This window comes from Mastigoproctus giganteus, chromosome 3 (genome assembly GCF_048544385.1).
Source record: "Mastigoproctus giganteus isolate SK-2022 chromosome 3, ASM4854438v1, whole genome shotgun sequence".
NCBI classification, from domain to species: Eukaryota; Metazoa; Arthropoda; class Arachnida; order Uropygi; family Thelyphonidae; genus Mastigoproctus; species Mastigoproctus giganteus.
The window spans coordinates 67,429,624-67,447,004 of NC_143577.1; the positions used below are offsets into that span (position 1 = coordinate 67,429,624).

General features: G+C 38.5%; 1 protein-coding gene across 1 annotated transcript in view; it reads right to left on the reverse strand.

Annotated features, from left to right (window-relative positions):
* The window catches only part of LOC150088059 (centrosomal protein of 135 kDa-like), a 507,662-nt gene that overhangs the window by 367,319 nt on the left and 122,962 nt on the right, over positions 1 to 17,381 (reverse strand). The window contains exon 7 of the mRNA XM_090369998.1: positions 11,691 to 11,835. Within this exon, the coding sequence (XP_090226124.1) occupies positions 11,691 to 11,835 (145 nt within the window). The remainder of the gene's footprint in view (positions 1 to 11,690; positions 11,836 to 17,381) is intronic.

Genomic DNA, 17,381 nt, shown 5'->3' on the forward strand with positions numbered 1-17,381 from the left:
GCCCTTTGAACCCCCTTTGTGAATTGAGGATACATTTGCATATATCCAGTCCATGTGGACCTCCCCTGAATCTAGAGATGCTCTCATAATTGTGGCTACGGGTTTGCTTACTTCCCTCGCAGCGTCCTTCAATATAACTGGATAGATTCTATCCCCCCCAGGTACCGTTTTTATGTTTAAGTTCAACAATTTACACTCCACTTTGATCTCAGTTATTACAAAATCATTTAGCTCCCTGTTAGAGTTTAGTAAACTTCTGTCCTCCACTTCCTTACAGAATTCCTCATGTGTGAATGTAGCTGCAAAATACTCATTCAGTTTGTCAACTATCTGAGCAGGATCATCAACAGTTAAACCACTAACATTAAGTGAACCAATCTGATTCATCGCCCCCTTCTATAGTTTACATAAGTAAAGAAGTCTGTTGTTTTTCTTTGCACCCTTTCCAAAGGATTTCTCATAATCAGCCTTTGCTTGCCTAAATTACTTTGTGACTTGATTACAGACTACCTTATATCTGACATAGGTTTCTGTGCCACCTACTAATTTATATGCATCCCATGCATTTTTCTTCTCTGGTAAGAGCCTCATCAGTTCATCTGACATCCATTTAGGCCTAAACTTTGAACAGTATTTTTTAGTTGGTATGAAAAGCCTAGTAGCCTCCAAAATTAAGTTCCTGAAGGCTTCCAAATTTAGAATTCACTGTTGGTAATAACATCAGTTGATCCCACTGTATAGAATTTGAAAACTATCTGAGACCACTGTAGTCGAGAAAACAAAACCCCTTCCCTTTGCCCTTGATGGTAGTTACATCTTTAAGTAAATCCCACATCAGTACACTGTCATCAATGTCACCTAGTGGTTCCTTTATCTGCAAATTCTTAATGCATTAATAATCACTGTTGATAATCAGATCAAGAGTATTACTCCCTCTGGTTGCCCCTCAAACATGTTTCTGTAGAAAACAATCCTCCAATAAATCCACAAAAGTCTTGCTAGCATGCAAGGCTTTTGTGGATTTATTGGAGGATTGTTTCCAACCCACAGTTCCAGTCAATATTTCCCTTTCCCAGTGTTTATGTCACACCAAACAGACACAACATTGCACTACCCACCCATGTCATGGATTCACTTGCTTAGATTTTGTGTCTCTTAACTAAGAGCATAACCACTCCTCCCTTCCTACCCTATCTATCCTTTCTGTACACATTGTCCTCCCCATATTCCAATTCTGCACTGCTTATATCTGTGTGACACCATGTCTCTGATATTCCAACAATATCTGCCTTTGATGCCTTGATCAGCACTTCAAATTCATCAAATTTATTTACTATACTACTAGCTTTGGTGTACATGCAAGTATACATGTACCTGTTATTCTTAGTTACCCTAACATAGCCCATGTATTTATTTGTTACGTGATGACTCCCACCAGTCCCTGAAACCTCCAGCACCCCACCTTCCAGGCCACTGCTCATTCTAATAGAAGCAGTGCAAGAAATTCACGGATTTTTAATCTGTGAATCCCCCCCCACAAAGCTAGTAGTTTTCCAACCCACCTAATACTGCCTTGATAGCATCAGCAAATCTTGCAACCTTTCTATTTAAGTGTATTCCATCCATGTAGAAGCAGTCTCTCCTGCTAGCAAGCAGAGACCATAATTCCACCCTGTGAGCCTTGCATAATCTCTCCAAGGCCAAAATGATTGACAAGGCTTTCATCATATACTCCCTTCTGTCGTGTCTTGGTAGAATTGCAGACGCCTTCAAATTTAACCCTAACTCGTGACTTTTTTTTAGCATTTACCTGTACTTGTTAAGTAAATCTGCAGATCTCTTACTCTTAAGGTCATTAATACAACAATATCACCTTTTGTGCTCTTAAAAGATAATATCTGCTGTACAACATCATCAACTTTTGCCCCTGGTACTGTTCCACCTTTTGCATAATATATTCCCCATCTCCCTGACAATAGAGTTGCCAACAATTTAACAATGTTTTCATACTCTCAATTACATTCATACCTTTATTCACTACCTTTTACCAAAACTCTCTTTCACTTCCTTTCTGGTCACTCTCTTTCACCATAATTTCACATTCTTTGTATTTTCACCACAATTTGAATTTTACTCTATTACATTCATTCAGTGATGAGCACATTCACTCATTTTTTTCACATTTGTTCATTCATTCATTCTTCTCTCATTCTGCATTGCATCCCTCTGCAATGAGCTTACTAATATTATTCACCTGGGTTGCTTCCCAAGCTGCCGACATCTCCCACTCCTTATAATTACATAGTGATCGTGGGTGCCCCCCACAAGTCCCTACTCATAGCAAGGTGATCCTGAGGGTGGCCCAGCCATCAATCCGGTTAGGTCTAATTCAAATATCTTTCAGGGTGCTGGTTATAGCTACCCCATCAGATTGAAATGTCATCATCTTGGCATGGTAAGACATGGGCACTTTGGCTATAGTGGATTATTGTTTGGTTGTGGGAGGAGGATGTAGGGCCTGTCTCTGCATGCTTTATCCAATTTCAAATATTTGTTGAGTAGAGTTTGTAAATGCTTTATTATATATATTTTTTTCATCTATAAATTGGTGTTCCTGTCTCCTTCGAAGGGGGGCCAATTTCAGCTATTAACTATGTTCTTTGGATTTCATAGATTGTACATTCAGAAAGAATGTGTGCCCAGTCTTCACTCTCATCACAAGTATAATTTGGGTCATCAGTCAACCCTACAGAAGTTATTTTTGACTTTAGGGAGCCGTGACCTGTCAATATGAATGAAGCTTGTGAAAAGTCCAGGAGCATATCACTATGGTGGCTTTGGGCTAACCATTTGTAACCTGTGGCAGAAAACTTTTGGAAACCAGACCTCTGAGTTCCTGCTCACAATTTGTTTGCCCTAGCTCGCAGAGCTTTGTGGCTACTCTTTTCCTTTCAGCCTTGATGTTATTGGCTGTGTGAAGGGCTGTTCTCAGAATTTCTGTGGGTATGCCCTTCTTAAGTCTGTAATACAAGCCTCTTTTGGCTATTTCCAAGTAAAGTGGGAGAGCACCAGCCAGCACCTGCAGTGCCGGTGTGCTTACAGTGCAACAACATGCTCTGGTGATAGTGAAAAGTATTGTTCTCTGAATTGTCTCTAATTTGTTCCTGTTTCTGACTATGGCCATGCGGGTAAACCACACACCAGCTCCATAAGTGATGACAAGCAAGACAACTGTTTGGTATATGATTGCTTTTGAGCCCCCAGTCAGCCCGACTGATCCTGGCAATCACGTCTGCATAGTTTCTCATTTTTTTTTGCCAAGTATGCCAAATGGGAATAAAAAGTTAATTTTGACTCAAAAAACAATCCCTAGGTATTTATATATAGGTTCTATATATAATCCCTATATATAGGTTTCCTCTCAAAAGTATGGTTTTAAGGTGATATCCTGAGCATATGTGCATATGCTCTAACTGAAAGGGTAGCCGTGGGGATAAGCACCGGACCGCCAGTAACAACGACATGGGTTCGAGCCTCGGAAAAATAAATTTATTGAATTTGAAAGTGTCTGCAATTCTGCCCAGACACGATAGGAGGGAGTATATGATGAGAGCCTTGTCGATCAATTCGGCCCTGGAAAGATTGTGCAAGGCTCAAGGGGTAGATTTTTTTTCAGCCTGGACTGTACTTGTTAACAGGAGAGATTGCTTCTACAGGGATGGGATACACTTAAATAGAAAGGGTGCAAGAATATTTGCTGATGCTATCGAGGCAGTGTTAGGTGGGTCGGAAAACTGCTAGCTTGGGGGGAGACAAAGACCAATAGATTGACAGTAGCCACTAGCAGAGGTGAAAGAGATTCTTGCACTGCTTCTATTAGAATGAGCAGAAGCCTGAAAAACAAGATGCATGGTATTTCAGAGACTGCTGGGAGCCATTGCAGTACAAGTAAACACATGGGTTGTGTTAGGGTAGCTAAGAATAGAAACAGGTGCAGGTATACTTGCGTGTACACCAATGCTAGGAGTTTAGTAAATAAATTTGATGAATTTGAGGTATTGCTCAAAACATCGAAGGCAGATATTGTTGGGATATCAGAGACGTGGTGTCACACAGATATAAGGGATGCAGAACTGCAATTTGGGAAGTACAACATCTACAGAAAGGATAGACAGGATAGGAAGGGAGGAGGGGTTATGCTATTAGTTAAGAAACACATAAAAACCAAGAAAGTGAAGCCAGTCGACATCGCTGGACAGTGCAGTGTGGAGTCAGTTTGGTGTGACATAAACATTGGGAGATCAAAATTGAGAGTAGGAGTGTGCTATAGGCCTAATGACTCTGATGAGTATAATAAGGAACTGTACAGGGAAATAGAGTGGGCCAGTAAATCAGAGTGTCTTATAATGGGAGATTTTAATTTCCCAGATATTGACTGGAATTTGGGGGCTGGTTACTCACACACTAGCAGGGCTTTTGTGGATTTATTGGATGATTGTTTTCTACATCAGCATGTTCGGGAGGCAACTAGAGGGAGTAATACTCTTGATTTGATTATCAGCAGTGATTCTTCATGCATTAAGAATCTGCAGATAAATGAACCACTAGGTGGCAGTGATCACAGTGTGCTGAAGTGGGATTTACTCAAAGAGGTAACTACCATTAGGGGTAAAGGGAAGGGTTATTGCTTCCGTAAAGGCGACTACGATGGACTGAGACAGTATTTAAATTCTATACAGTGGGACCAACTGATGATGTTACCAACAGCAAATTCAAAATGGGAAGCATTCAAAGAACTTATATTGGAAGCTACTAGGCTTTACATACCAACTAAGAAATATTGTTCAAGGTTTAGGCCAAAATGGATGTCAGATGAACTAATGAGGCATATGGCAGAGAAGAAAAATGCATGGGATACATGCAAATTAACACATGACACAGAAGCCTATGATAGATACAAGTTGATATGCAACCAAGTTACAAAGGAGGTTAGGCAGGCGAAGGCAGATTACGAGAAATCCTTGGCAAGGGATGCAAAGAAAAACAGCAAAGAGTTGTTTACTTATGTAAACTCTAGAAGGAAGGGGATGAATCAGATTGGTCCACTTGATATTGATGGGTCAAGTGTTGATGATCCTGCTCAGGTAGCCAACAAACTAAATGAATATTTTGCATTGACATTCACACATGAGGAGTTATTCAGCGAGGGGAATGCCAGAGGTGTATTCAACTCTAGCAGTAAGCTACAGAATCTTGAAATAACTGGGAGTAAAGTGGAGGAGAAACTGTTGAAGATAAACACAAGAAAGGCACCTGGGGTGGATGGGATCTATCCAGTTATATTAAAGGAGGCAGCAAAGGAAGTAAGCAAACCCTTAGCCATAATTATGAGAGCTTCCTTGGATTCAGGGGAGGTACCCATAGACTGGAAATGTGCAAATGTGACCCCAATTCACAAAGGAGGATCAAAGGCTGACACAAGTAATTATAGACCTGTGAGCTTAACTTCTGTTCCAGGAAAATTAATGGAGGCACTGGTTAAAGAAGCACTGCAGGATCATTTAGACAAGACTTCAGTTATAGCTCAGACACAGCATGGTTTTGTTAAGGGGAAGTCTTGCCTGACCAACTTGATTGGATACTATGATGCAGTCACAAAAGAACTGGATGCAGGGAATAACTTTGGTATTATATACTTGGATCTTAGAAAGGCTTTTGATACTGTTGCACATGGAAGACTGCTACACAAATTGGAGCAGTGTGACATTGGAGGCAAATTGCTGCTATGGATAAAGGGGTGGTTGAGGGGGAGAAGACAGAGAGTGGTAATCAATGGACACTGCTCATTGTGGACTGATGTTATTAGTGGAGTCCCTCAGGGCTCAGTGTTGGGTCCATTATTGTTTTCTGTATTTATAAATGATATTGATGATGGTATATCCGGCTTAATGTCCAAGTTTGCAGACGATACAAAGGTTGGCAGGGTTGTCAAGGACACTACGGACACTATGCTGCTGCAACAGGATCTGGAAAGGTTGAGCAGATGGGCTGAGAGGTGGCAAATGAAGTTTAACATTGACAAATGTAAAGTACTACACATGGGAAACAGCAACCCCAGAGCAACGTATCAACTCTGTGGTACTACACTGACAGTGGTAGAGAATGAAAGGGACTTAGGGGTGGTTGTGCAGGCAGATATGAAGTTCTCTGAGCAGTGCAGATGGGCTGCAAGAGTAGCTCATGGAGTATTGTCAATGACATACAGGAATTTTTCCAGCAGGGATAAGGAGGTGATTATTCCATTGTATAAGGCAATGGTCAGGCCACACCTAGAGTACTGTATACAGGTCTGGAGGCCTCATTTCAAGAAGGATGTAGAGCTGCTGGAACGAGTACAGAGAAGGGCAACAAGATTAGTGAATGGAACAAAGGGATGCTCTTACGAAGAAAGGCTTAAGTTTTGCAAATTACAGTGTCTGGAGACTAGGCACCAGCGAGGTGATCTGATAGAGGTGTATAAAGCCTTGAATGGTTTAAGCATGCTCAATGCTGATGGGATTCTTCCTCTAGCTCAGAAAAATCACCTGAGAGGGCATAAATTCAAATTGAGGAAAGACAGATGTAGGATAGACGTGCGGAAATTTGCCTTTAGCCAGCGGGTGGTTGGTTGGTGGAACAGACTTCCATCCCTTGTGGTGGAGGTTGATAGCCTAAATAAGTTTAAGGCTCAGCTGGACAGGTATTTTGAACGAACAGAGGGGTGAAGTGGAAGTGGGCTTTTTTTTTTTTTTTTTTGGCTGATGCTGCATAAGCTTGCTTTCTTGCATCAAATGCCTCTACTAATGCTAATGCTAAATGTGCCCATTCCTGCAGTTGCATAAGAATGGCATTTTATCTTTGTTCTACAACCACTTTTGTTTCCTTTTACAAGGAGAATCAAATCATTCATAAACTAGGGTTTCCACTGAGCCAGATCTAAAGTCAGAAATTCATCCAGAACAATTGTCCAGAAGAAAGGCCCAAGGATTGAGCCCTGTGGGCAACCCTTGTTCACAGGGCATGTCAATTCCTGGAATCTTGTGTGAATGGAGACACTTCTGTCTTTCAGGTAGCTGTTGATCACCTGATAAATCAATGAACTGCAACCACCCCATCTGTAATGGACTGTGCTGTGGACTCACAATATAAAAAAGCCAAACAGCTTTGTGCACTAGAGAAGAGGTAACCTACATCTGGACATGCATGTCAAAGTAATAAAGTAGCAGTTATGAGATGTAAAGATATCGTGGACTTTCAAAAGGGCATGACTGTGGGAGCTCATGTGTCGGCTGCTTCCATACTGGAAACAATGATATGGAAGCACCTTTCATCTTAACCATGACACCTTAACCACTTGTCACCTTATATGACTTAACCACTTGTCACCTTATATGACTTAACCACTTGTCACCTTATATAACTTTGCCACCTTGTGCACCTTAACCACAATCTATTTTTGTGTTTTTTTTCTTACATGTTATAATAATTTTTTTAGCTTTTTCTTACATTTTCTTAAGCTATTATGTCTTTTTTTTTCTCCCACTCATTCATCCTCTTTCTCACACACCAGGTGGGAGAATGCCATGGTGTGTAGTGTAAATTAATATACTAATACAGGGGTATTTTTGAATTAATGGAATTTCTGACATAAATTTAGAAAACAGTGTGTGCACTGCTATGAAAAATGTCGATTCACTGATAAAAATAAACAGCATCAAATCTCTCATTAAATATTATTTATAAAAATTAAATATTGCAATTTTTGTTACTGGAATTATATTGTATTTTGTTACTATAATTATATTTTTGTAATTTTATCTTGAATTTGTACTCAGCTTTTCTAATTAAAAAAAATTAATTATACAAAGTATGTATAAATATTACAATAAATAACAAAACTGTTTATGACAATTTTTTCATTATACACCACTTTAATAATCCAAACAGTTGTGGAAAGTTAAAAAAAATTTGGCCCGTGTGTACCTCACGGACATTTTATTTGGCCCGCCATTTAATAAAGGTTGCCCAGCCCTGTACTAATACATAATGATTAAGGTTAAGAAAGTAAAGTTATTGGAAATTAAAAACTAGCGTTAGTGCACACTTAACTATAACATTTTATGGTTATTCTTTATCTCACACATTCACACTCTCATTCATTCATTCATTCATCTGGCTTTCATTTTATTTGATCAATGAAATGAAAGCCAGATGGTTTGTGGCAAGCTAACAAAAATTTGGCCTGAGGATACCTCACGGATATTTTATTTGGCCTGCCATTTAATAAAGGGTGCCCACCAACGTACTAATACATAATGATTAAGGTTAAGAAAGTAAAGTTATTAGAAATTAAAAACTAGGGTTAGTGCAAACTTAACTATAATATTTTATGATTATTCTTTCTCTCACACATTCACACTCTTATTCATTCATCTGGCTTTCATTTCATTTGTTCAACTCTTTCTTTCTGAACTGCACCCTTTGAGCACCACAACTCTATTATTCTTCAGTTGAGGTGCAAGCCAGGGGAGAATGCAGTAGGTGTGTTTGTGCTGTTAATATTAGAATCATTTTGTTAGTATATATAAACTAATGTGAGTTGTTATTAAGTTTGTATTCATTCAGACTATTACATTCACTCATTCCAATTTACCATAACACTCATTTACTCTCTCTCTCTCTCTCTCTCTCTCTCTCTCTCTCTCTCTCTCTCTCTCTCTCTCTCTCTTGCTCGCACAACATTTGGAGTATAGTGTTAATTGTAATGTGGCTCTGGTGGTTCCCCCCCCAACTCCGTGCACCTTAACCACAGTAAAGCGTGTTAGCTGTCTGACGGCACCAGGTGTTTCCCCCATCTCCACATTGTATTCTCTGTACATGTAACACAGAACTCTATGGAGTCCAGAGATTTAAAGTGTGTGGGGAGTGGTTTGTTGCATAGTTGTTCTGTTGTTTCTCTGACCATTGGGCCCCTATTGGGACCCAACGTTGCCCACATTTTGCCACGAGGAGGCAGGTCAGGCACCCAGTAGATTGATTATTTAAGTACTCTGGCAGGCCCCGCCACCTAATTTCCTTTTCTAGTGTTCATCCCTTTTTTTTATATATATATATATATATAAAAGGGGTGAACACTAGAATTCGGAAAGGCTGAAAGAGGTTTACAAGAAAGCAGTTGGATTCAGACATTGATTAGAATTTGGTGGCATTCTTAGGTGGTGTATTCGGTCAGTTTAGAAGGATGGGAACAATAGAATAGGCATCCCCAAAGAGGTCAGTGGGGATGAGCCCTGTCAGGCAAAAAATATGGGGGGAGGCATGGAGGGGGAGACTGACACCACTCCCCCCCCCTGCCTGGGGATGGGGTTTTAAAGGGAACTGAGTTTGGGTACCCAGTTCAGATCGCCAAATGGCTTGTCAGCAGAGGAGCTACAGTATGTCTATGCCAGTGATCGTTGTCAGGTCCATGTAAGTGCTGAATCCGGTAGGATGGTCAAACTGCCCATCCTACTGGATTCAGCACTTACATGTGTGAGCAACCAACTCTTTTTTTTTTGGTTGCTCACAGCCCACTGTAGTTAAGGTATAGAAAGAATGGTTTCAAACAAGTCAAACCACTTCCTGCTGACAAAACCGTAAAGGATTATGCAAGCTGGATATTTGTGGTTAGTGAAGAATTATGCAAGCTAAATATTTGTGGTTAGTGAAGGGTGCAGCACACTGCACAGCTCAAAAGCAGGTCACTGTGCAACAGCTGACATCGCAAGAACAGTGCACCGCATAATCAGACGTATAGGGGTCCATAGCAAATGACCAATAGAGAGGCTCTCTCTCTCCTCACCACTGATCATCAACAGCAATTGCTGTGGTATCAACAATACACTGGTTGGACACTGGTGGATTGGAAATGACTATGCTGTTCAGAAGAGCCCAAATACCAGTTGCAACACTGACAGATGCCATCATGCCCACTATCCAGATGGTTGCTTAATATGGGGCCATTTTTTTGCTGGCAAGAACTAGGACTCCTGGTGCTTACAGACCAACATTTCTCTAGTGAGGTCTACCAGCAGCTTTTAAGAGACCATGTGCACCCTGCCATGCTGCATTTTATCCCAGACAGAAACAAGATCAACCAAGATAATGTGCATTCTGTTCACTTTAGATAACAATTTCAAATTTTTACAACATTATTAATATATAAAATGATGATAATAATAATCAGCATAAGTTGTTAAAGATAAAAGGAGTATATACATTTCGACAATTATCATTATTTCAATACATCCTCAGATCTCTTGATCTGAGGCTCACCATGAAATAGCCATAACTTGCAATACATTTAACATTTCAAAATAGGTATCTTTTCCACTACACAATCTAACAGCATTCACTATTATATTTGATAAAAGTTCCCAAAGGAATTACTTTCAGTGAAATCACTGAAGTTAATTATGAGGGCATCTTTACACTTGGAAGAGATTCCTTTGGAATGGAGAAGTACTACCAACGTATCAGCAATACATAAAGGCGGTTCTAAGAGTGGAGTTGGTAATTACAGACCAGCTAGTCTGACTTCAGTGGTAGGAAACATCTTAGAAACAATAACACACAATATGGTTTTGTTAAGGAAAAATCATGTTTAATTTATTAAGATATTTCGACACAGTTACCCATGAGCTGGATGTAGGGAACAATTTTGACATAGTTTATTTCGATTTTTAGAAAAGCCATTTGACTCATTCCCTCATGAGAGGTTACAGTATAAGCTGGAACATGTTGGGATTTTTGGAATTCTATGATGGACTGCTGGGTGCCTGCAAGGCAGAAGGAAGAGGGCTGTGATTAACGGATATTCTTCAGATTGTTACAAAGTCAGAAGTGGGGTCCCCAAGAATCGGTTTTTGGACCACTGTTGTTTCTGATTTTTATAAACGACATTGACGATGGGACAGTGGGCTTGATGTCAAAATTTGCTGACCACGTAAAGATTGGTAGAGTAGTTAATGATCAGCACCAAGCAGTGCTCCTTCAGGATGACTCAAACAGGCTGCAAGAATGATTACAAAAGTGGTAGCTATGTTTCAATGCAGCAAAATGCAAAGTCTTACACTTGGGGAATAGCAACCTCAAAATAAATTACACAGTTGGTGGGGTTGAATTAAAAACAGTGGAGGAGGAAAGGGAAAGAAAGAAAGGGGAAGATGTTTAGACTATATTGTAGAAAGTTTGTTTCTTTTAGCCAGTGAGTCATTAATCACTGGAACAGGTTGCTTTTGAGGTAATTGAGGCTGACAGTTTGAATAAATTCAAAGATCAACTGGACACCTAGGTGAGGAGGGAAGCAAATAATTTTTATATTCTTATCTGCTCTTTTTTTTTTCTTTTTTCTTTTTTTTTTTTTTTTTGTCAGCCAGTGCAGCAAAAACCTGTGGCTTCCTTGCACTATATGACCATTAAAAAAAAAAAAAAAAATCTAGCAGTCCTTCTAAATTAATATGACTTTAAATGGCTTCTGTAAATGATTTACTTCTAATTAAAAGTTGAGCTTAAAAAAACCAATTAAAATACATAAGTTAGTAAGAATTTTATAAAAAAACTATTTTGTTTATCCTAGTTTTTAAAATAATACAAAATTTGCATATGATTACCATTTGTTGTCAGATCATTTATTTTTTTAGAAAGTTTTTCATTTTCATATTGTAACTGCTTAACCAATTTTTCTAGCTGTTGTTGCTCTTCATTCTTGTTAGTTAACAATGACCTCAAGTCTTTATTCTCTTGATGAAGAGGCTCCTAGAGCAGAATTAAAATCATAACATTTAAAAATTAAATTAAAAAATGAAAAAATTTCAGCAAATGAAAACAATAACTTGGACACATAAATAAGTCAAACCCATTTAAATTTCCACATGAAGTATTTTAATTAGTTTACTGATGTGCAAAAGACAATTAGCATTTGATGCAAAAAAGCAAGCTCATACAGTCAGTCAAAAAAAAAAAAAAAAAACCTTCTCATTTCACATATCCATTCCTCCAAGAGTTTGTTTAGTTCTTCCATGAATTTATTTAAGCTATCAACTTCCACAATAACAGATGGAAATTCGTCCAAGCAATCAACCACTCACTGGCTAAAGGCAAACTTCCACACATTTATTCTGAAATCGGCCTTCGTCAACTTGAATTTATGTCCCCTCGTGTGCATCCAAGCAAGAGGAAGAATTATATCAGCATTGAGCTTGCTCAAACCATTCAAAGCCTTAAATACTTCAATCAGATCTCCCCACAGGTGCCTGGTCTCCAGACACTGCAATTTACTGAACAGAAGCCTTTGCTGGTAAGTTGTTCTCCTCACTAATTTCAATGCTCTTCTCTGCACTTGTTCCACAGCTCCACATCTTTCCTAAAACGAGGCTTCCAGATGTGCATGCAGTACTCAAGATGCGACCAAACCATTACTTTATACAATGGGATAATCGCCTCCTTATCTCTGCTGGCAAAATTCCTGTATATCACTCACAAAACCCCATGAGCTGTCCTGGCTTTCTATACAAAAACTTTTCAAAATTTAAAAGATGCCTTCTTCTCCTGCTAATCCATTGGGGGTAATTTCAGAAACTCCTCATTTAATGAAAAATCAGGGAAAGCCATTTTCTGAATACAGCTATCTGCACAGTAAAAGAAATACCCAGAGATTCATCTCATAATTGAGAAAAGGAAATGACAGTTTATCAAGAACAGTACCGCAGCAAGCATAAAATTACTTTCCACTCTGCTGTAGTACATATAATGTCATTTCATCAGTTCTTTTTTTTTTCTTTTTTTTTTAATAGTAATAATAAATGGGTTGTAATAATAATAAATAATCTTGGAAGGTTCAGTCTAACAAAGAAGGTGGCAGTGTTAACGCAACTGAATGCAATCTAACCTCCCAAATCTGGCAAACACACGGATCTGTTCCTTGCTGTTTTTGGAACTGCATTTATTTTATGTCATTTTATTGCTATGGTTTTTATGTAACTTTATCCCTATAATTTTTTATTTGTACATAGCCTTTTTATTTTAATAAAGATATTATGTATAGTTCTAGTCTGCAGCAATTAAATATTTATTATGGAATTATCAAAGCTTTTTGTGGCCTTTTTAGTGATCTTAGAATGTTCCAAATTTTGGGTAGTCATACTATAATTATTAAAATGCAGCCCTCCCCAAAGAGAACAAGGGAAAATGCAACAGAGAGTAAATATATGGAAAAGTATAAAAAATATACAGTACATACAGTACAGTACAGAAAAAATTAAAACATTAAATTATTTCCTTTTAATACGGGAAAAGCAAAATTTTGCACACAACTGCTTTCCTGATATTCCAACATCAGGCATATTTCAGAATAAACCTTTTCAATAATGGATAATGTCCTGTGTATGCATTTTGAGTGGCAAAAATCTCTGGATTACTTAATTTTTTTAGGTGGAAAATACAAATGGTTAAAACCTGTGTCAATGTCATTTATAAAATATAATCTGGTGGTGGATGACTCTCATCAACTGGTGCAATACCATTACTCTGCTTATTGGAGGCTAGAAGTGAAGAAACCAATGTTTATCTCCAGAGCAAAGTTTATCTCCAGTCTTTAAAGGTTATGAGGGCATCATGGCGAGATCCAGAGATCTTACAATTCGAGATATAGCTCAAATAGGGTGTTCACAGGAAGACCACTAGATGGTCCACAGGACTGAACCTATTGATAACTATAGGAGGGAGGCATCCAAATCAGCTAGACTATAACTTGCTCCCTCTACTCTGCCAGACAGTGATTTGAGAGAGTTCAAGTAGCATGTATGTAGAGGGTATTGTCGAGGCCACACTATGTCAAGGAGCTGGGTATATTCTTGCCATATCCAAAAATTCCATTACTTCACACATGTCCTTTTCTTACTTTTCTTTCATATAACCTTTTCTTACTACTAAATAAATCATAAATAGTCACACATTAATAGAATTAACTTATCTGAGAAAATATCTAAACCTCCCAAACACTTCAGCATTAGTTGAGGCATATGATGCAAGGAAGCAAGCTTATACAGTAACAGTTTCAGCTGAACACCTTTTCATGGTCAATGTCATTATCAAAATGCAAGAAGGAAATTAAGATTTCTTTTGTACATAAGAAACAATACATTGCTTCTTCCCTGAAGCCAAACAAACTCGATTTTTCAGGTCAGCTAATGGCTGACACAAATTTGACTGGGAATTGCAGCTTGTTTCTTAACATTAGTATTAGCATTAGTAGAGGAATTTATGCAAGAAAGCAAGCTTATACAGCATCAGCCAAAAAAAAGCATCCCTTCTCATTTCACCCATCCACTCGCTCCAAATATTTGTCTAGTTCTGCCTTGAATCTATTTAAGCTATCAACTTCTACAATGACAGATGGAAGTTTGTTCCAGCAATCAACCACAAGCTGGCTAAAGGCAAACTTCTGCACATTTATCCTACAACTGTCTTTAATCAATTTTAATTTATTCCCTCTCAGACGATTATTCTGAGCAAGAGGAAGAATCCCATCAGCATTGAGCATGCTCAAACACCATTCAAGGCTTTATACACCTCAATCAGATCACCTTGCAGGTGCCTAGTCTCCAAACACTGCAATTTGCAGAATTTAAGGCTTTCTTTGTAAGAGAAATCTTGTTGCCCTTCTCTGTACTCGTTCTAGCAACTCTACATCCTTCCTATAATGAGGCCTCCAAACATGTATGCAGTACTCAAGGTGTGGCCTGACCATTGCCTTATACAAAGGAATAATCACTTCCTTATCCCTGCTGGAAAAATTCATATACAGTAATACCCCGAAGTTACGCGATAGGTGGGTCCGACGAAAATCGCGTAAGTCGAATTCGCGTAAGTCGGGGTACAACTTTGCATATAAATACATATAAATTTTGCTTAATTGGGACCAAGGACTAACAAAAACACTAGTTTAGAAGAAAAATATTAATAAAATTGCAGTTCTTTATACATATTAATACAAAATATGTATTAAAAAAAACAAATGACTTACGTAAAAAAGTTATTTCGATGTCGATGGCTTCATAAAATCTAACAAATTCGTCTGACGACACAGCGCGTTCTTTTTTTCACGCAGAATTTCTTCGTAGCAAGCTAATAATTTTTTTATTCCTTGCTTTGTAGCTATAACGCGTCCTTCGTTGGAGTCTATGTTTTCTAAAATTTTTAAGCCCTTTACAATTGAGCCCTTTTCAATTTTCAACCTGTCAAGTTTGCAATTGTCATGTGCTTTTCGCCTTTGCTTCATTTAGGCCTGTAGCACGTGCAATATCACATGGTCTTTCATTTCGCTCAAAGCGTTTCACAATTTCATATTTTTTCTCTATCGACAGAAGTGGACTGGCCATAAGCCTTACCGGGGAATCCCCGGTGGGCCAGTGTGATTTTGGCCATAAACCATAGTATGACGCCACTATAAATTTTCCCGGGTAAGAATTTTTGACCCAGTCCGCCTCTGTTTATCGATAATTGCTTTTCTTTTTCTCTCTGAATCTGCAGTGTCTTCACCAGGACGCTTCCTTTTCACACCTTTTAATTAAGTATTTTACTCATTTTTAGGGAATAAAGCACAATTACAAAACGAGGAGGCATGCTTGATACGCATAAACAAAGCTGCGCGCATGTAGCAACTGAATAAACAACACCATAAAGGCAGAGATACACTATTAACACCTCACATTTCTAGGGGTTACTACCATAAAACAATAAAAATCCAGTTGCGTTTCTGCTAGTGAAATCTGTTATAAACTGGTAGTAAACTCGATCTAATTGCATTTGCGATTATACCGATAGCTGGAATTGTGTTGGTTTTTACGTTATTATGGTGAAATGTGTTTCCCCTTCACTGATATAAAAAACATAAAAGCAGCAAAGTTGAATTTTGTTCATCTTTCGCTCTCATTCTCCGCCGTCGCACCGTATATCGATAACATATGAAAAACGACCTTGAAGATAGTGGGCGGCAGCGTTGCCAAACGAAAAAAATCAAGAACCGCGTAACTCCGAGTTCCCGTAAGTCGGGGTAGCGTAAGTCGGGGTATTACTGTATATCATTGACAACACTCCATGAACTGCTCTGGCAACCCATCTGCACTGCTCAGAGAACTTCATATCTGACTGCACAATTACCCCCATGTCTTTTTTCATTCTCCACTTCCTTGAGTGTAGTACCACACAGTTGGTACATTTCTTTTGGGTTACTGCTACCCATATGCAGTACTTTGCATTTGTCAATGTTAAACTTCAGTTGCCACTTCATAGCCCATCTGAGCAACTTTTATAGACCCTGTTGCAGTAGCATACTGTCATTACTGTCTTTAACAACCATGCCAACCTTTTTTATCATCTGCAAACAAGGTCATTAAGCTGATATACCTTCATCAATATCATTGATAAATACACAAAACAACAATGGGCCAGCACCGGACCCTGGGGACTCCACTAATAACATTAGTCCATGTACAGCAGAGTACATTTATAACCACTCTCTGCCATCTCCCACTCAACCATCCCTTTATCCATTGTAGCAACCTGCCCTTTATCCATACTGCTCCAATTTGTACAGCAGTCTTCCATGTGCAACAGTATCAAGAGCTTTCTGAAAACCAAGTATGTGATATCAAAATTATTTTTTGCATCCAGTTCCTTTGTGACCACATCATAATATCCAATGAAAAGGGTCAGACAAGACCTCCCCTTAATAAGCCCATGCTGTGTCTGAACTATTACTGCAGTATTGTCTAGATGACCCTGCAAAGCTTCTTTAAGCAGTGACTACATTATTTTTCTTGATATATAAGTTAAACTAATAGGTCTAATTATACTAGCCAACAAAAAATATTTTTTGTCATACCTCTGCAATTAAAATATGTGTTTCTGGAGGAAATAAATGCGTTGATTCTGAAAATCACCATAAAAAATTTCTATCACATCTACATCAAAAGATGTACCAACATTTAGTGTCAAAATAAAGGGATATATATATACATATAATTCAAGTTTGTAATAAAAGTGTAAAAAAAAAAATTTATGTTCTCTATAACTTATTTAACTGTTTGTTTGTTTGTTATTTGGTTTTTAGGAGCATTAGCAACTAAGGCCATATTGCTCTGGGGATATGCGGTGGTCATTCCCTGACCTTTCCGTATTCTCCGTATTTGGTGGTCACGGGCTCAAACCCCAGTCTAACAAGAAGTGCATGCCACGCACTGCTGCTCCTGCCCACCTGGCTACGGAGGCACCTACTTATTTAACCTAAGAAAAAATAACAT